This window comes from Pelodiscus sinensis, chromosome 1 (assembly GCF_052426305.1).
Source record: "Pelodiscus sinensis isolate ZL-2025 chromosome 1, ASM5242630v1, whole genome shotgun sequence".
Lineage (NCBI taxonomy): Eukaryota > Metazoa > Chordata > Testudines > Trionychidae > Pelodiscus > Pelodiscus sinensis.
The window spans coordinates 46,297,830-46,319,139 of NC_143052.1; the positions used below are offsets into that span (position 1 = coordinate 46,297,830).

The 21,310-nt window shown below is 37.8% G+C and overlaps 1 protein-coding gene across 17 annotated transcripts in view; it reads left to right on the forward strand.

Moving 5' to 3' along the window:
* ANKRD7 (ankyrin repeat domain 7) overlaps positions 1-21,310 on the forward strand; it is a 181,142-nt gene that overhangs the window by 17,279 nt on the left and 142,553 nt on the right. For 14 of the 17 annotated variants that reach the window (XR_012903776.2, XR_012903781.2, XR_012903777.2 and 11 more), the window contains exons 6-9: positions 2,358-2,506; positions 13,799-13,849; positions 17,541-17,574; positions 17,663-17,732. Coding sequence is in view for 13 of the 17 variants with exons in the window: in XM_089779172.1 (XP_089635298.1) it covers positions 2,358-2,506; positions 13,799-13,849; positions 17,541-17,574; positions 17,663-17,732 (304 nt within the window). In the remaining 4 variants the exon portion in view is untranslated. The remainder of the gene's footprint in view (positions 1-2,357; positions 2,507-13,798; positions 13,850-17,540; positions 17,575-17,662; positions 17,733-21,310) is intronic. The other 3 variants (XM_075929131.2, XM_075929142.2, XM_075929143.2) reach the window with 3 other exon arrangements.

Consider the following 21,310-nt stretch of genomic DNA (forward strand, 5'->3'; position numbering starts at 1 on the left):
ATTTAAATGTCAAATCACTACTTTAGCAAATGCGGGGGAAAAAAGATCTGGAGTGCTGATAGAAGTATTTAGTTTCTTGTTTGGGAAGAACATCCATGGATAGCTTGTTTCCAGATCTTTCTGTGATCATCTCAGATAGACCCCAGCTAGCTTTTGATGGGATTGTTGGAATTTATGTAGTATCTAAAAGACCAAGATTGAATGCAAATACGTTGTACAGACCCATTAAACAGGCTGTCCTACCTCTTGCAAATATTTTGTGGTACTGTCAAGCTATACAGCTCAAAGAAATAGTGTGTTCAAGGGCCTTCTAGCCCAGCCAAACATGGGTTTTTATTGAATAAGAAAATTTTGGCTGTGTAAAATTGTTAGACAACTGTGGATTCATAAGATAATATGCCCTTCAGAAGTGTATACATATCCTTTAGCAAAGGCTAGTCTATGGATACAGGATAGAAGTAGATATAAAACAATTTTTTTATCTTCATTGATGACAGCCATTGCAAATAATTTAAATCTTAACTGAAATCACAAATGAGAGAGCTATAAGGATTGAGCAATGAGAAAACTTTTCTAACTTATTTAGAGAGCAAAACTAACAGACCCATACTTCTATTGTACCACTAGTTTCGAATTAGGCATTATGTTTCTCAACATTTAGAAAAGCTGTTTTGCATAGAAAACCAACTTTAACATAAGGAGTGGCATCTGGTCAATTAAAAACAAATAAAATTATAGCTAATTTATATGAATCTTTGCAGACAGCTTTCCTTTTTAAAAAAGTCCATATATAACACTAGGAAAAGTACCTGAGTAGGCAAATTATCCCAGAGGAAAGTGATCCGCAGAAGAGGACCAATAACCTCAGTCTCTCTCTCATTAAAAAAAATTTTCTTTGAATTTACTGGGTCAGTGGTACTTCATACCAGTCACGTTAAAAATATATAGAGATTGAATTGGGGTAATGTTGGCTAAATTGTGACATAAGAGGAGATTTTTATGTATATATTATGGACAAGTCTAGTCATTAGAGACTGTTGGAATGCAATCTATAAACAAATATCACATATTTTTGAATATGTACTATCAAATGATACTTTAGTCCTCCTGGAAATAATCACACTAAAGAAAATGAGGAATCTCTCATCGGCTAATATCTGCTTGATAGCATCTCATTGTAAAAACAAAAATAGTCCAACCATAGAGGAATAGCTCAAAAATATGAGAGGTGGTTATGAAAAGTTAACACCAATTATGTCCAAAGCAAAATAGAGAAGAAATAGATACATAAATATTTAAACTAGGAATGTGAACAACTTGGTTACCATACCAACCATAATTTAATTGGTTACTATTTTAAACCTAAGGTTTAACTGGTTAACTGATGAACCAAGATGTTAAATCCCTAATTTGGATAGCCTTTTATTCAATACTCAAAATACATTTCAGATGCAAAACACTCCTATTTTTTCATATATTAAGATCTGGTAGACATGGCTGGTCTGTTAAATATGCATCATCAGAGAGTTTACTCTCAAGAAATCCTAGGTGTTGTAATGATACTCTGTTATGGTATCACCTTATGAAATAGAGACACCTGATATTGATAAGCATATTCCTGTATTATGTCTCTTTAAACAAAAGCTCACTGTTGTAATGATTGTTTTGTTTCTGATATTTATATGAAAAGAACTGCAAAACTGTTAATACCCTAAATAAATAGTTTGTTTGTTTCTTATGTTTAAAACAGAAAGGTTAAAGTCTTTATGCTTTAATTACCTAAAGATTTTTTTAAAATGCCTAAATCTCAATAAGGCATTTACATGCTCTGGAGAATTTTAACCACATTCTCCATTAACTCACACTAAGAAAATCCTGTCAACCAAGATCACGATCTTGCAATTTGGTCTCTGTTTGAGGAGTTCGATTGACATTAGTGGAACTCTATGAATGTTTAAGGGTTCATGGATGCAAATACAATTTCAGGTTGTCTAAATTATTAAAATATATATAAAATATTAGTCGTCAGTTAAAATTTTAACAATAATTTGATACAGTGAAATATTGTACATAATCCTTTCAGACCTCACCATCAGTGTTCTTTCTAAACTGCCGGGCAGCAAAGCCCCACAGCTGCTTACTCAGCCCTTCCCAGTTAAGTCACCTCTGTACACAGAGCCTCTTACTGGGCAGAGCTGATTAAGCAGCTGCAGGGTTTTGCTGCCATGCAGTTTAGAGGGAACACTGCTTACCATGAATAATTACTGGATGTTACTGTTATACTAAACATTATATACATTATATTTAAATATCACATTACTGTTTCCCTAACACATTTTCTTTCTTTTTATGCGTAGGCTGAGTAAACAACTTTCTGAGTATGCCAACTGGAAAAATGTAGAAGAACCTTCTCCAAACACTAGAAAAGGCATGTCGGTATTTAGCAGTCCAGACAGGGCTGGAGACGTTGGTTTTACTTTGGGCGCACCTGCTACAGATAAAGAAGGTCAGAGTCTTTAAAAAATTCAGTTCACTCATGTCTTGTAAAAACTGCATTTAGTTATCCATCAAAGGAAACAGAGTGAGAAACCTAGGAAATATTGAACCATGCTACCATCTCTCACTAGTTGTCTATGGATCTCAAGAGGTTCTTGGTGCACCTCCTGTGGTCAGTAGTAATCTGTCCCGCCAAAAGGTTGTAGCTTCCTCCCCATCAGATCATATTAGAATACGTAAAAATGTATGTTGTTTTTTTTTAAATAAGGAAACTGAATACAGTATTAGCTCAGGCAATTAATTTTTCTTGCCATCTAGTCACTTCTGATGTGGTGAATCTTCTTACAGAAAACTTCAGATTAATTTATACATTACGTCCAGAGGTTTCTTCTTTTTACAGTAAGGAAGTGATAGATAAATTCAATTAAGAACACATGGCTCTATTTCACACCCATTTAATGTGTGTGTGTAAAATATATGTGCAATCTTAATTAGACCGTTTGAAATAAGAGGAGCTGGTTAAATTTTTTTGTCACCTTATAGTCACAATTTTCGGTTTCTCTCATAACAAACCTGTTGTGAATTTTTTTTATGATATTACAAAATTTAGTTTTTGTTTATACATTGTCTTTTAAAATTATTAGGTACATTGTTGGACAAGTCTTTGCTTTTTTTTAATTCTAATATAAATATTAGTTTACGAAATGATACTAACTTAAGTAATGTGCTGAATAGAAACACAAATTATGAGTAGTAACATGAACAGAAATTATATTAAACATCTTCATATGCCAAAACAATCCATTAAGGAATTTATAAAATCTCATCTACAACTACAAGCCCCTGAAACACTAAAATGGGTTCTATAAAGAAACAATATTTTTTCACCTTCAAATCCCCCTTTACCATGTGCAGTACAAGCAGTATCAATCATTTAGATTTGTCTTAATTTTATATTAAGATTGTATATTATTTCTGAGAGGGCTACTCAGCTTTGGAAGCACCGAGGGCCACAATGAAACTCATACACATGTTGAGGGCCACAACATAAGTGTGATTGCATATACATGCAAATATTTATGCAAATAGCTTCTTTCACATTGACTGGCATGAACACAAAGATTAAGGCAATACTTTACAACACACAGGGCCCATTTAAGTCAGTTCTGTTGATACTAATAAAATGCAATATTTCCACAAATATGACAGTACTTTTAATGAACAATGACAGTTCAGGAATGTAACTACTAAAACGCATATCAACAGAAAACCATTATATTGACTACTTTTTTGTTTTGGCCCTCCCTCCCCCCCCCGCGAGCTGCATGTTGAACCCCACTTAAACCCAAACTGTACCGTGGGCCACAAACAAACTGCTTGCAGGCTGCATGTTGAGTAGCTCTGATTTATGATATTAATACATAATTATTAAATGTAATAGTATAGTAAATGAACAGAGCTGATATTCAAATGCAGCAAATCACACAATTTTTGAGAAAGTATATAAATAAGTAAAACACAGTAGCCTTACTCTTAGTCTCCTTTTTTACCTTCCCCAAAAAATAAAGCAAAATTAGGGATAAATCCTGTTCTAGTCCTGCTCACTGGCAGAGAGCTGAACTACTTGGTCTTGCCTCATTGTGTATGTGATTGAAGAATTAAATCTTGTGTTTGTGGGAGTGTTGTGTAGAGCCCCACAAATAAAAATGTAACTCCCTCCCAAAAGGTCTGTGGTGCTCCTGTGGCCTTTTAGGTTTTGGTGGCAAAATGTAGTGCATATGCCTACTGACCCTATGGTGACAGATCTCAATAACCGAGGCTATGTCCACACTGCAGAGGTATCCCAGAAAGCTCTGCTGCATCCAAGGAACATGTCCACCTTTTTGGAACAGTTTCCAAAAAAGCGGACACATTCTTTCGGCATCCCTGTATTCCTCATTATATGAGGAATAGGAATGTTCCGAAAGAGGAGGTTTTTCCGAAATTTGGCCCTGTGCGGACAGGCCACTTTTCGGAAAAGCCTCTTTCAGGGGAAAAAAAGCGGAAAATGATATGCAAATTGAGGTTCACAATTTGCGTATCTTTTTCTGACTTTTTTACAGTCTAGACATAGCCAGACAGTCACTGTGATTCAAAGAATGCCATCTTATACTTCCGAAATAGAGCTACTGGCTGGGAGAGAAAGATGCAATCGGGCCAAATAACCTCTCCATCTCCTGGGGCAATTATTGCCATTTGTGAAACCACCTGATATTGCTGTTAAAGATAAGCAGAACATGGGTGAAGACTTAGTATCCAAACACATACCTGAATAAAAACATTACAACTAGGAGAAAAGGCTCAGGGAAGAATACACCATTCCCCAATATACTGAGCACAGTTATCAAGAGTTCATTTTTTTTCCTTGCTTTTGACGGCACTTTCATTATCTTTCTAGACCGCTTTCCTCCTAATATTGTATCTGTCATGTGGTGAGTGCAGGTGTATGAGGGCACTGACTGATGGAAAAACAGAAGGATTGTCTGGAGATGTGAAGTTTGAATTGCTCCTTAGCAGTTTTGGCAGCTGTGACTCTAAAGCAGGGATGGATCCTGTCTACACTCTGTTCTGGACTGGCTCATGTTTGCTTAGGATTTCACACTGTTGTAAAGCTACAGTAATCAAGTATTGGGAGCCAATGTGCTCCTAGAAGAGACTGGATTTGACATTTAATAAAGTCTTTTAGGTGTAAAAGGAGGCAATTTCACAATTTGTCCTTCAGTAGAAAATATGCTATTCGGTCTGCAGTATCATATTCTTGTTTATACTGGAAATGCCATTAAACATTTTAAGGCAGCTGCATTTAAAAGCAGCAAGTATTTATTGTAGTAAAGGGATATGGTCATCTCTGCCTTGTTTCTTCTTTCTTTACTTGTCTCTGTTTGCAAACAGTTGTTGCGAATAAAGAAATTTTCTTTTATAGAAACATTTTGCAGGATTTATTATCTCAAGACTAATAGACCTCCCTTTGCTCTTGAGATGTTTGGCCTTTGTAGGTTGGAACAGAAGCTAGGTCCTTACTGGCTGTTGAGCACCACCTCTGCCTACTTTAAATACAGTTCTATAAACAGCCATAGAATCATAGAACTGGAAGGAACCTCAAGAAGACATCAAGTCCAGTCCTCTGCACTCATGGCAAGACCAAGTACTGTCTAGATCATCCTTGACAGGTGTTTATCTAACTTGCTCTTAAATATCTCCAATGCTGGATATTGTGGTATCTTTGTAAGCAATTTATTCCAGTGCTTAACTACCCTGACATTTAGGAAGTTTTTCCTAATGCCCAACCTAAACATCTCTTACCGCAATTTTAAGCCCATTGCTTCTTGTCCTATCATCAGAGTTGTCAAGGAGAATAATTTTTCTCCTTCCTTCTTATAAATCTTTTTAGGCACTTAAAAGTTCATATTTCCTCCTAGTCTTCTCTTTTCCAGACTGTTGAAAGAACTGGATTTGTTTATTCCTGCATAGGTCATGTATGCTAAACCTTTAATTGTTTTTGTTGCTTTTCTCTGGACCTTCTTCAATTTCTCCACATCTTTCCTGAAAAGCTACACCCAGAGCTGGGCACAGTATTCCAGTTGAGGCCTAATCTGCGCAAAGTAGAGAGGAAGAATTACTTGTCATGTCTTGCTTACTCCTGTTAATACATCCCAGAATGTTTGCCATTTTTTTCTACAGTATCACACTATTGACTCATATTTAGCTTGTGGTCCACTATAGCCCCTAGGTATCTTTCTGCAGTACTCCTTCCTAGACAGTCATTTCCCATTTTGTATGTTTGCAGCTGATTGTTCCTTCTTATGTATAATACTTAGGATGAAATTCAACGAGGATAAATACAATTTACTTCAGACCATTTCTCCAGTTTTTCCAGATCATTTTGAATTATAATCCTATCCTCCAAAGCACTTGCAACTCCCGTCCCAGCTTGGTATCATCCACAACCTTTATAAGGGTATTCTCTGTGCCATTATTTAAATAATTTATTAACATATTGAACAAAACTGATTCCTGTGGTACCTTACTTGATATGCCCTTCCAGCATTACTGTGAACCATTGATAACTACTCTCTGGGAATGGTTATCTAACCAGTTATGCACCCACCTTATAGTAGCCCCATCTAGGTTATATTTCCCTAGTTTATTAATGAGAAGGTCATAAGAGTGCTTAAATATCCAGTGCTTTACTATAATCTAAGTATACCACATGTACCGCTTCCCCCCTTATCTATAAGGTTTGTTATCCTATCAAAGAAAGCTATCAGATTGGTTTGATTTAAATTATTCTTTACAAATCCATGCTGAGAGTTACTTATCACCTTATTATCTTCTAGATATTTGTAAATGGTTTCTTTAATTATTTGTTCCATTATTTTTCTTGATACAGAAGTTAAGCTAACTGGTCTGCAGTTTCCTGGGTCATTAGTTCTTTTTTTATAGATGGACACTATATTTGCCTTTTCAGAGTCTTCTGGAATCTCTCCCATCTTCCATGACTTTTCAAAGATAATAGCTAAAGGCACAGGTATCTCCTCAATCAACTCCTTGAGTATTCTAAGATATATTTCATCAGGCCCAGGTCACTTGAAGACATCTAACTTCTCTAAGTAATTTTTAACTTCTTCTTTTCCCATTTTAACTTTTGAACCTACCTCATTTTCAGTGGCATTTACTACATTAAGCCTCCAGTCACCAGCCTTCTTGGTGAAAACTGAAACAAAGAAGTCATTAAAAACCTGTGCCATTTCCACTTTTTCTTATTGTTTTTTCTCTCTTCTTTAAATAATGGACAAGCTGTGTTATTGGTCTTCCTCTTGCTTCTAATTCTATTTGTAGAATTTTTTTTTGTTACAGTTCATGTCTCTAGCTACAATAGACTTCCGATAATCTGGCACCTTTGGGATCTAGGTGGTGCCGGCTTATCGGATATGTCGGAGTATCGGGAGGTCCTGGTACAGCTGCACGGCTTAACAGCTGGCCGGGACCTGATCTCCCTCCCCCTCCCCTCTCCTTTCCCTGTAGCTGAAGCAAAATGCTCTTCTCCATGCTGTAACCCGATCCCCCTCCCCACCGTATGTTCGGTCCGGGTACAGCCGGTATGTGATCTGAGCGGCCGGCCGGCTTTTTAATCAGCTGGATGGGAGTGCTTGACATTTTGATGCCGGAGTATCAGGAGTGCCGGACAATTGAGTGCTGGACTATTGGAGTTTTACTGTAATTTGACTTCATTTTGTGCCTTCAGCTTTTTAATTTTGCCCCACTTACTTCTGTTTTTTGTTTCATTCTTTATAACTTGACCTTGTTTTCACTTTTTATAGGACTTCTCTTTGATTTTTGGATCATTCATGATCTGGGAAGCAAGGTGGTCTCGTACCATACTTAACTTTCTTTCCTCTAAAGTGGAATGATGTGCTCTTGCACCCTTAATAATGTGTCTTTGAAGAACTGACAACTGTGTTCAATTGTTTTTCTGCTTAGATTTGTTTCCCATGGAACTTTATCTACCAACTCTCTGAGCATGTTAAAGTCTGCCTTATTGAAATCCATTATTTTTATTTTATTTTATTTTATTTTATTTTATTTTATTTTATTTTATTTTATCCTTGCCCACAAACTCTCCACAAGTCTATGGGTGTGTCTAGACTACCTAGTTTTGTCGACAAAAGTGGACTTTTGTCGACAAAACTATACCAGCGTCTACACTACCACTGAGTTCTGTCGACATAACGTCGACAGAACTCAGCAGTTTTGTCGACGCTGGTATACCTCATTTTACGAGGCATAACACCTTCTGTTGACAGAACTCTGCAACAGAAGGTGTTATTGCCTGTAACATTGCGTTCAGACTACGGAGTTCTGTCGACAAAGCAGCTTGCTTTGTCGACAGAACTCAATGTGTCTGGACGCTCTTTGTCGTCGGAAGTTTTGTCGACAGTATCTGTCGACAAAACTTCCGTCAACAAAACGCGGTAGTCTTTTGTCATCTCAACTTCAGTCCAAGGGTATACATTTTTAATATACAAGATAACACCTTCCTTTTTCCCTGTCTATCCTTTCTGAACAAGCTGTATCCTTTTATACCAATATTCCAATCGTGTATTATCCCAAGTCTCCTGGATGCCAGCTGTGTCATGGTTGTGTTTTTTACTAGTATTTTGAATTTTTCCCCATACTTTTTGCATTAGTATACAGACAACTCAGATATTGACTTGATTGAGACCCCACATCTATTTTGTTGCTCTTTTATCCCTGCTATTACAGCCCTTGTTCACCCCAATTTCTGACTCATCTCCCAAATCTCCATGTTTTTGGATTTGATCACCTACCCCTGTCAAATGTAGCTTAGGGTGTGTGGTGTGTTGTGGGTTTTTTTTCCCCAAAGTTGACAGAAGAGATTCCCACAGCAAATTTGTCTTATCTGCTATTGTTCTGTCTCTTTTCTGAATACCAGTGATGCCTCATCTAGTTATCCTTTTTTTAGGCACACCCTGCCTTCCAATTGGGTCGGGCGGTGTTTCAAAAACTACTTTTTTTTAGTGTTTGCTTTGTTGCATTAATATCATTAGCTTTTCTCTCCCTCCACCTCCCTTTTTAAGTCAATTTGAGCTGTGAGCATGCAACATACATATGTGTATAATATGCACAGATTTTCAGGTATCTCAAGTTGGGCATTTAAGAACTGACACACCCCAATATGGTGGATACTTAAAAACAGTTTGGGCCTTAACTTCTTTGTATATCGGGTTATTCTCATGTTTAAGGTAGGGAAAATTATCATCAAAATATAAATTGGATAAAATAGTTACAAATTTATATCACCCATTTTTATACCCTTTAAAGATCCAGAAATTGTACTAGACTGGCAAATAAGTACAAATGATTGTAGGATCAGAAAACGTCCTTATAATTTTTCAGGGAAGATTAATTAAAGAAATAAAGTGGAATTAGATTTTAATACTTTTCTTTAACAGCTATGCTCTGTAAAGTATATGGGAAACAGTGTCTGTAGTTTAATTAAAAGATTTGGGGCAGGGGAGAAATCATGTAAGGAATTAGAAAAAAAATAGATGTGGTTCAAAGACCAAAAAAATGCCTGTTTGTCACTCTGGGTGTGTCTAGACTACAGGGTTTTGTTTTGGTTTTTTTTGAAAAAGTGGCCTTTTTTGGAAAAAACTTCCCTGCGTCTAGATTGCTGCCACGTTCTTTCGAAAGTAAATCAAAAGAACACAGCAATTTTTTCAACCATGGAAAACCTCATTTTATGAGGGAGAACGCCTTTTTTCGAAAGTGCTCTTTCGAAAAAAGGCGCTATGTAATGCAAACTGTGCTTGTTCAAAAGAGAGCATCCAAACTGTCTGGATATGTTTTGAAAAAAGCCTCTTTTGTAGCATCTATGACATTATTTCCTTACATTCTTCTACTCTTTTGCCCTTACTACTTGTTGGAAAAGACGTTTTAATACACTGAATTATTTTTATATTTTAGCATGCCTGTTTTTAATGTTTTAAATTTTTATTAAAACAGTTCTTAAATGTACTGTTTGATTGATCATGGCCAGATTCAATAAAATCTCCATTTGAGCAGAAACATGTTTAATTAGAATACAGACCTTGTACAGGTCATGACAAATTCTGCTAATTTTTAATATCACTTTATAGTGTAAATTAATCTAATGCTATACAGATTGTGCTTGATTAGATATCATTTCATCTCAGAGCCTGTAAGCATTATTTATTTGGTTTATTTTTAGGATCCTTAATGAGCCTTAATTTTTCCTTATTTAATTGTTCAGTTTCTTAAAAAAAAACACCTTTAAATGATGCTGTCAAATACACTAGTGTCAAGCTAATTACCAGATTTTAAATTTCTGAGTTCATTGCTCTGTCACAGAAAAAAGTATAACTTGGAAAGGCTATATGTGCATAGTGCTTGCCAAATAGCATGTCCTTGTTCCCCTGCTATATTTTGAACTGCAGTTTCTGTAATTTTGATGAAGTAACTAACTTTTGCTGTATTGCCTATTGCTTGGGAAAACCCACTACAGAGGCCTGGGGGGAAAAAAGTCTGAGAGGAAACCTGTCAGTGATTCCTCTGAATTTCCTCCTGTCAAGCCTGTTCCCCACTTTGGTACTTAAAATGGAGAAGGAGGGCCCAGAAAGAGACTTTAAAATACCCTGTCATTAAAGGTTTCTGTTTTTAAAAACTCTCCAAGGTCAGAAATTCCCTGACCTTAGACTAGTATTGCTGCCTCCACCCAAGTGTAAAAACTTCTTTGAAAACCCAGGAAGACACATTTGGGAATTTTCTTACTGTGAGGTGCCCTCAAGCTCTTTAACTCTCCTTCTGGAGAGTGCTTGAAAAAACTGTAATGTTTCTTAATAGTTGGCTTTTCAGTTTTAGTCACGTACACACAAAACCTCCTGCATTCTAAGACACAGGAATCGGTTCATGGTCTTTAAAAGGTAATTTTTAGTAGCAGAACAAAGAAAACATTACTTGGTTTCTAGGTGTCACAGTGGTACTAAAAAAGAAAGATTAATACACAAAAATTGCTTTCCTGGTATTCAGTTTGGAGAGTGACAGTGTAAGGGCGGTGTAGTAGAAGTGCACAACACGGAGAAGTCCAACAAACCCAAAAATAAAGAAAATAACCTGATCACATCTGATTGAATATTCCCAGTTCTACTCACATGTCTGTTGTTCCATGATTTAGTCCTTCCCAAGGCACGATGTTGCTTGATATTCTATGCCTTACTCCCTGGCTCAGTTCTTGTCTCCCAGCTCTTCACATAGACTGGAACAGGCCACTGCTTCCAATTAAAAAACCGACCCCTCTGTCTTCATTGGCTCTCCTGTCTTCCTTGCAGTTTGCTTCCCTATCATTCCTGGAGACTCTCTAGGACCCACTGTAAGGGTTAAAACCACAGACAGGCAATTTAGTTAACTGAATGGCTGGGGTGTCAAGAAAAAGTTAGCACCCTCCCATTCATCACACCCCCGGCGGTTTGCATGCTGGTTAAGAGCATTGGCTCTGTGATTGCTGCCTCATTCTAATTTCTGCTTATGGCTTCCTCTGGAGTTCTTTCCACAGCATAGAATACTCTTTTAAAAATACTAATATAACTGCAACATGAATTACTACTTCATAGTATTTCCTATGGAGTTGGAAGTCAGTATGTGTCCTGCTCCCCTCACATCCTGCACACTGTTCACTCTTTCCATTTGTGGATCTGGGATAGGAGAAATTCTCTCACCACTTTCACATAGTCATGTACTGACTGATACATGTAAAGAGGATCCTCTTATATAAGGGTCTCCTATATGTAAGCTCCAGGTCTGGGACAAAATGTAGATCTTTTTATGGTTTCAGGTGCACACAAATAATCGACATCATGTTAAGATGAGCTCCTTGAAAGCTACGACTTTGTTAGCAAGTACAATGAAACCTTTGTTATCTGGCGCTCTGTTAACCAGAAAACTTGGTTAACTGGCATTGCCCCTAGCTACAGTACTGTCACATGTTCAGGTGCACAGGTCTGGCTTGGTTTACCATGATTGGCTTAACAATTTTTTATTTAAGAAGTACAGTAGACTTCCGATAATCCGGCACCTTTTGGACCTACGTGGTGCCGGATTATCAGATTTGCTGGAGAATCGGGAGGTGCCGGTACAGCTGCACGGCTTAACAGCTGGCCAGGACACAATCTCCCTCCCCTTTCCTCTTCCCATCTCCTCCATGCTGTAACCTGATCCTCCTTCCCCTCCCCTCCCCTTTCCCCGTCGCTGAAGCAAAACGCTCTTCTTCATATTGTAACACGATCCCATTTTCCTCCCCCCCCCCCCAACCTTATGCTCCCTTCGGTTACAGCTAGCACGTGTGCTGAGCAGCAGGCTTTTTAATCAGCTGGTCAGGAGCGCTTGGCATTTTGATGCTGGATTATTGGAGTTTTACTGTACTAATTATCTTTAACTCAAAATAGAAATGTCAGACCAAGTGCCTCACTCTACAAAACTACCAATATTAAAAACTTGAGTTTTACTATTATTGTCCATTGTTTTTTCCTAGGTTGATGGGACCCGCAGATAACTGGAATTTTTAGATAACCGGAATGCCCTAATCCCCAAGGGTATGTCTACACTACCACCCTAGTTCGAACTAGGGTGGTTAATGTAGGCAACCGAAGTTGCAAATGAAGCCCGGGATTTAAATATCCCGGGTTTCATTTGCATCTTGCCGGGCGCTGCCATTTTTAAAGCCCCGGTAGTTCGGACTCCGTGCCCGCGGCTACACGCGGCGCGGAGTAGGTAGTTTGGATTAGGCTCTCTAATCCGAAATACCGTTACTCCTCGTGGAGAGAGAGCCTAATCCAAACTACCTACTCCACGCCGTGTGTAGCCGCGGGCACGGAGACCGAACTACCGGGGCTTTAAAAATGGCGGCGCCCGGCAAGATGCAAATGAAGCCCGGAATATTTAAATCCCGGGCTTCATTTGCAACTTTGGTTGCCTACATTAACCACCCTAGTTCGAACTAGGGTGGTAGTGTAGACATACCCCAAGTGTGCCGGATAACACAAGTTTTACTATATTAGAAACGTACTTAATCGTGCCTATGGGAAAATGGTTTCAAACCACATAACAACTGGAGAATGTGCCTTGATCTTAAGTATGCTTTTATGAGGTCTGCAAAGCAAAGGTCTCCTGCACTAGCTTTGAACTATGGAGCTCTCAGTTTTAGTTTTCTGGCACAAACACAGCATCAGTTTTTCAGCAAGTGTTTGTGAAGGAAATTTAGGCCTTCCATCTGGCAGACTGTATGTACGGCACTGATGCTATCCCTGCATTCCATATATATGGTGACAATAAACATATCTGCAATACATGTATAAATGTGAAAACATAAAATAAATAGTTTTTGAGAGACTAAACCACATGAGTTTAGGGAGGCAGGAATTAGAGATTAGTGTTTGCCACTAGTAAAGTACAAATCTGATAGATAAATGTTTTAATTTTAATATTGAATTAAGAACATTTAAATCAAGGAGAATAAAATGAAAAGGAAATGTATTGGCAACGTTCTAAGAGTCTATATCTGTGACATTTCTTGTTTGCTTTCAGCACTATCAAAGATTATTAACAGTCAGAAGTTATGCATTTCTTTGTTTCATCTTCATGTATGTATGTATCTACTTTACAACTTTTATTTTCTGATTTCATTGTTTCATCTGTCCCTTTAATGCTTTTCCCTAAATGGAAATAGAAATGCAACAGTCTCCCAACAAGATATCAAGAACAAGAGATTCAGGGAAAGGTATTCCATACAATAAGACTTCTAGTGTGAAAATGCCATATTTAAGTGTTTATACATGTTTTGTAGTTATGTGACTTCAAAAGTTCTTTAATGATTTGATTTTACTTTTTGAATTGTTTTATGGTGATGGTGTTATAGATTTTGTTGTTTTGTAGATCTTTAAGAAACTAATTAGTCTTTGCATTTGTCATGGAAGAGTCCAGAAAGTATTGTTAATGTGTGTTGTGATGGGTCATTAAGTGATAGCGTTTTATTTAAATCTATTAATTTGATATTGTGTCAAACTTGAGTTGGGCTTGAGCCAGAACTGTGGATATGAGCAACTTTCAAATACAGTTTGGCTTTATATTAGCACTTTATAACTATTTCAAATCAAACTCAAGATGTCTAATACAGGCAGTCCCCGGGTTACGTACAAGATAGGGACTGTAGGTTTGTTCTTAAGTTGAATCTGTATGTAAGTCGGAACTGGCGTCCAGATTCAGCTGCTGCTGTAGTCAGCCGCTGCTTCCTGTAGTCAGCCACTGGTCAGTTTCAGCAGCGGCTGACTTGGGGACGCCTGGAGCAGAGCAGCTGGGGTGCTGCTGGGTTGGTCCAGTAGCGCTGCCGCTCCTCAGCGCTACTGGACCAACCCAGCAGCACCCAAGCTGCTCTGCCCCAGGCGTCCTGATTCAGCCGCTGCTGAAACTGACCAGCAGTGGCTGAATCAGGACGCCTGGGGCAGAGCAGCTGAGGTGCTGCCGGGTTGGTCCAGTAGCGCCCAGAGCGGCGCTATGGGACCAACCGGCAGCGCCCCAGCTGCTGTACCACAGGCGTCCGGAGCAAAGCCGCGGAGCACGGGGGCAGCGGGACAGCCCAGACGCGCCGTGGCTGTCCTGCTGCCCTCGGGCTCCCCAGCTTTGCTCTGCTTTGCTCCCCGTCTCCCTGGTCTCCAGACCAGGGGGACGGGGAGCAAAGCGGCGGAACACGCGGGCAGCGGACAGTGTGGGCTGTCCGCTGCCCACGTGTTCCGCCGCTTTGCTCCCCATCCCCCTGGTCTGCAGACCAGGGAGACGGGGAGCAAAGCAGAGCAAAGCTGCGGAGTCCGAGGGCAGCGGACAGCCCAGACGCGTCTGGGCTGTCCGCTGCCCGCGTGCTCCGCCGCTTTGCTTCCTCTCCCTGGTCTGCTGGAGACCAGGGAGAGGGCCCCGTTCGTAATTGCGGATCCGACATAAGTCGGATCCGCGTAACTCGGGGACTGCCTGTACACCCAAAACGTGCAGCATGAGTTTGTCTCTTGTGTTTTAAAGATAAATCATAATTCATTATTGCTGTAAAATTGGTAACAATTAACTATAGGTAATCATCAAAAATTGAGAGTATTTTCAGTTTAAAATACTTGGATTATAATAATAATAATAATAATAATAATAAACTCCAAGCAGAAGTGGAACCCACTAGGGTAATACTCTCTACTTCAGAGCTGCTCTTTCTCTAGGCACCCAGAGCTCAAATATGGCCTTTGTATCAGTTTTGGAAGATTAACTGATACTGGGATGGGGAGAGAAAATAACCATGCTGTAGCCATATCAGTTATATTGAGCAGTTTGTACTGTACTCTCAATTTCCATTATCTTTGAAAGGCAGAAATACATTTAATTAATGCATATGATAATATATAGTATGAAAACATTGTGTGTACGCTCTACTATAAACATAATCCTTTTACTTGACTAGTTCTGGGCTAATACAGAGTTTTTATTCTTTAAATGTTATGATATCAAAGCTGGCTGTTCTTTAAAATAGAATTTTAAAATAGAAACAAAGGATGACCAGATATATTGTCCACCATTTTAAACTTGTTTATTTTAAAATTAACCATTGAGCTCAGCAATCACAAAGTCGGTTTGCAAATATAAAATCTATTAATAGGATAAAAACTGAGTAATAAGAGATCTTCACAAAAGACATAAGTTGATTAAAAATATATAACTTATGGGAATTCCTATATATTTTTTTATATTGTAACGTTTTCAGGAAAAAAAAGTAAAAAAATTAAATTGTCTATTATATTATATTATTTGTTTTTGAAGTGAGCTTTGTAAATAAAACTTCTGATTTTTAAAAGGCATTGTGCTATTTAAAAGAGTGGTCAAAATTGCAGTGCAAAAAAAGAAAGATTTTGAAGAACAATCAATAAGCTAAATTAACAAATTTATAATTTTAAAAAATCAAATGGAAAATTTTGGGGGAGGGAGAGAGATTGTTTTTGAGTTATTTTTGAAAAAAGCACAACATTCAATAAAGATACTAGCACTGCTATTATTGCTGTTCAGAATTTGTTTATAAGTGTTTCATCTACACTCAGAGTTGAAGTTACAACCATTCAGTTGTCTAGCAAAAACAACATATTAGCTATAAACAGTAAAGCAAAATAAGAAAATTCTGCTCAAATTATGAAAAAATAATAATCAATGTACCAACATTAATTCTGGAATTCTGAGGAATATGATTGCTGTATTATTTGTATTTTGTTTGGTTCTCTGTCAAACAGAAGGAATGTATTTCCTGAGATTAACTTGGCCTATAATTAACTGACATGGTGTTGCTGTAAATTTTCAGTTTTGTGACTTTATCATGTCTATTTCAATCTTTTATATAAGTCAATTATTTTCTATTTGATTTTCATGTTAATATATTTTCAAAAAATAAAATTAATGGAAAGTCAGAAAAGGCACATTCATCACTTCTCTTAAAATTATAAGCGTACACAGTGGTATCTCAAATATCAATCTGAACATAGAACAGTATTTATTTTCTAATCCTGGAAAGCCTAGAGCTTCCTCAAATATCATTAAAGGAAGGGGGAGATGGAGAATCTCAACCATTTTCATTGTAATTTAGTGTCTTTGACAGGACTCTGTGCTGACTATTTCATAGGTCCAGTTTTTGGGTATGTAAAGCTGTACTCTGCTTAGCTGTGAATGGGGACACACAAGTGGTTTTTCTCCATCTTCTGGCCTTCCCAGTCCTCAGGGTAGTACGGGTTTAGTTTGTCCCCTGGTGTATGTTAGTGCCATTCCATTAGCAAAGGTTTGTTTCAGTGCAATATGCTCTATTCCCATCCCTTCTGTCCCTGTAATGCCTCTAACTCAGAGGGTCAAGAGTGGTTGATGTGGAACTGGCGCAATCAGCAATTGCAAAACCTGGCAATTTTGCTTTTCATTGCCTTTACATTGGCAGAGTAATGCAAAGACAACAGAGTGATGCTGTGGACAGAGACCAACATATTACCATGTATTTCTGTAAATACAAAAAGGCTCAAAGTTTCTATGCATATGAATTTCTCAGTATTCTTATTTTTATAGTCTTAGCACTTTTACTTCCCTTTCATTACATTATTGCCACCAAAAACTATTAACTGTGTTCCAGTTGTTTACTAATTTCATTAGTTTTATTTTTAAACTGTATTTAATATTTTGAACAGAAATACAAAAGAGCTATGAACACAGATTTTTCAACTGAAAATAGAAAATATATTTACATTCATACTCATTTGATTAAGAGGTTTATACTAAGTTTCAACCTTGAATTGTTTGTAGTTTGCTCATGCTGAATGTTTTTGCTTATTTTTTTGGCAACTTCTAAGTCTTTTGCTTTTAATGCTAAAATTATAAATTTCTTTTTTTATTTGTAATCAATATTTGAACAGTTGAAGATGACCTTTCCCAAGAAGATTCAGTACGGTAAGAGTTTTTTAAAAAGTATTTTAGCAAATCTTGGGGAGGGGGGAAGAGAGAGAGATTTACTGTTTTATGGTTTTTGTTATTTAAGAAGTTCTGAAAAAGAAGGGGATGACAGTTGGCTTACGTCAGAGGAAGAGGAGCTAGACTTTACACCCAAGGTATAGTGATCTTCTGGAAAAATATTTCTAAACTGTAAGATGAAGCATATATACCTTTTAAAAAATATTTGGGAGATTTTAGCAAATATTTTGTTGCTGTGATTGAGAAACTTCTAGTAAGCCATAGTGCAAGATTTCCCAAACTACAGCTGCATCTGACTTGATTCAACAGTGCGCCCGTGTAGCCACGAAGGCTAATGGCTTATTAGGTTGCATTAGGAGGAGCATTCCCAGGAGATCTAGAGAAGTGATTATTCCCCTTTATTCAGCTCTGGTGAGGCCACATCTGGAGTATTGTGTTCAGTCTGGGCCCCCCACTATAGAAAGGATGTGGACATATTGCAGAGGGTCCAGTGGAGGGCAACCAAAATTATTAGGGGCCTGGAGCATGTGACCTATGAGGAGAGACTGAGGGATTTGGGTTTGTTTAGTCTGCAGAGGAGAAGAGTGAGGGGGGATTTAATAGCAGCCTTCAACTTCCTGAAGGGAGGTGCAAAAGAGGATAGAGAAAGGCTGTTCTCAGTAGTGACGGATGGTAGAACAAGAAGCAATGGTCTCAAGTTACAGTGGGAGAGGTCTAGGTTGGATATTAGGAAAAACTATTTCACTAGGTGGGTAGTGAAGTACTGGAATGGGTTGCCTAGGAAGGTGGTAGAATCTCTATCTCTAGAGGTTTTTAAGTTTTGGCTTGACAAAGCCCTGGCTGGGATGATTTAATTGGGATTGGTCCTGCCTTGGGTAGGGGGCTGGACTTGATGACCTCCTGAGGTCTCTTCCAGCTCTATGATTCTGTGATCTGTACCTTTTCTGTTCCTAATCTGAGCCCTCTCTGAAAAGATTTTTAGGTGTGGCTCAGTGTATGAAGATCTTATGATTTGGATAAATATTCAGTAGATGGTGAGATAGAAACCACCTCATTGATTGTATTTTCTGCTAATTTGAACTGTGGTTTCAAGAGAACGAATGTAAATTCTGTAAAACACATAATTATATCTACTACCTTCCAGAATTAAGATTTGATCTTGAACTCTACTACTTGTATGACAGGGTAAAGAGTGCATTAACATTTTTTTGTTTATTTACTAGTTCTTTCCATCAAATATTTATTGTATTCATTTCTACTTAAATGTTTCACCATCTTGATTGGTTCGCATTTCCTCAGCATCAAAGTAATTGTTCCTAAAGTGGGGTCAGTGGGTTAATCACTAAAGTGATTGTATTTTCTACTTTGTTATAATATTGCTCATGCTAACCTTGGAGCACTCCATTGTTAAAATACTTTACTAGTTGCTAATGGTTTATCAACATTAAACTCCATTACTTCAACATCAGGCATTTACACAGCTTGCCTTGATTGCTTCTCCTATCTCATTTTCTCTATAGTTCACTTGTCACCTATTTTCTGTGCACCCCTGCTGCTTCCATAATGTCTTTGTTTCTCCCTGTGTGGCTTCCACCATTTTTTTCTCATTGACCTTCTATTTGGAATAGCCTCTTTTCTGTGTAGCAAGCTATTTTGAAATTGCATTCAGATTCCCAGGCCTTTCTCAAATCTAATTTTTTTTCTGGTTAGACTCTCATTTATAATCTTCACATTGGTTTTGTCTGTTACCACACTCATACTAGACAATGAATTTTTTTTTAAAAGAGAGATAATATGAGATTGAAACAACTGGTTAGTTGTCATCAAGAAATGTTATTCGTAAACGACACTTTTCTCACTTTTTTCCTACCTCTTCCTTTTCTTTACGTCAGTGGTCTGCTGTCACTTTTTCATGTGATAGCTATCCAGTTTACCTCTTATAAACAGGAACCTTGTCTTATGCCTGTAAAATATTATACATATCTAATTTTTCCTTATGATTGTGAAAGATAGTAGCCCACTTTGTTAGTGTGTGTTTGTCATGAAATTTAAATAGAAGACAGAAGACATAGAATCATAATGTTATGATATCAAGATGAAAACCATACCTTTGACTAGGAATTTTCAATGATGTTGGCATTGTCCTTAACTTTAATCTCATCTACTTTCTCCTATATTTCCATTTCCAATCTCTGAAAATCTGTCCATTGCCTTCTCTGCAATACTCCCCATGTGTGCCAATGCCTAAGTTTTACTTCCTCTGGAGTCTTCATCTCTGCCTTTACCTTGGTTGTTGTATATTTCATATCTGTTTTTTCTCAGGCTATAACGTGTTTATAATACTGTTCCCTTCTACTTAGTCATTTAAAAAAGTTTAATCACCTAATTTTATCCTCCCATAACTCCCCCTTCAATTTAATTGATAGTGAAATGCTCCATGAATACAAAACAGTCCATGAATGCAGTCTTAACTTCATTTCCCTCCTTCGCCATTCCTTCCAGACTGCCACTATACTCCTTCTTTGTCTCTTTCTACATCCTCATTACTGTTAGTACAAGATCCTTTTTTTCTGCCGTTCTCATTATGTGGAACAACTTTCCCATATCCTTAAGTCTCATTAACAATCCATCTTAATTCATGCCCCTGTATGCTATGAAAAAGAAATTATAAATGTAGAAAAACTTTACTTAGTTATAACTAAAAATATATACTCTTCTGTTTTTTGATAAGTTCTGGGATATTAGTTTGTTCAGGCTAAGCAAAAATTCTGATTATAGCAGTTTAGAAATCTTTATCAATCTTACATGGATCACATCAATTTTCATGAGGCAAGAAAACACTTCCAGAAATATCCAAGATTAGCAAAGATTTTACAGTACATATTAAACAAACACCAAAAAAAAAAGTTGAAAAAATAAATCTGTTAGCCAAATCACATTTTAAACTGAAGTTTGGGTTGATTTACTGGCGGCATTCAGGATTATGAATTAGAGATGTCAGCATTAGTCGACCACGTGATTAACAAATAAGACAGGATTAACCAATAAGTCCAATCAACCCACACATACTCCCCGCCCTTGTTGCCTCTGTATCTGGGGGGAGGTGGGAGCTGATATTCTTGGGGAGTTGGCTTAAAAGCCAGCTTGCTCCCTGAGCATTCCAGTTCCTGTGGCGCTACCTCCCTCCTTCCCACCCCATTGCTGCTTTAAAAGCTGGCTTCCCACAGCACCGGCTCCTATGTAGCTTCCTGTTCTCCTTCCCCCTGCTGCTGCCTCTCATAGAGATGCAGTGGCATGGAGGCGAGGGGAAGAGGCGGGAGCTGGTACACATGGGAAACAGCTTTCAAGCCGGCCCCCCTGTGCATATCAGTTCCCACAGAGCTGACTGCCTTCCACTGTGCTTCTGTCTCTTTATCAGAGGCAGCTTCCGGGAAGAGGAGGGTAGTTACACATTTACACAAATACCCAATAATTAACATCCCTAGTATGAATGTTACACACCCAAAATAGCTAGGTCAATCTACATTTTAAGTAAAAACCAGGTCTCATATTCCAATAAAAGAGAACTGGGAAAACTACATCAGGGATTTTGAAATATATTTAATACTCATTTTTATAATTCTTCCATGTTATTGTAAATAATTTATATTTAAACAAATCCTAATCTCTGTTTCTTCCCATCTGAGATCCTTCTGTGAAGTCAACATGCTGAAAT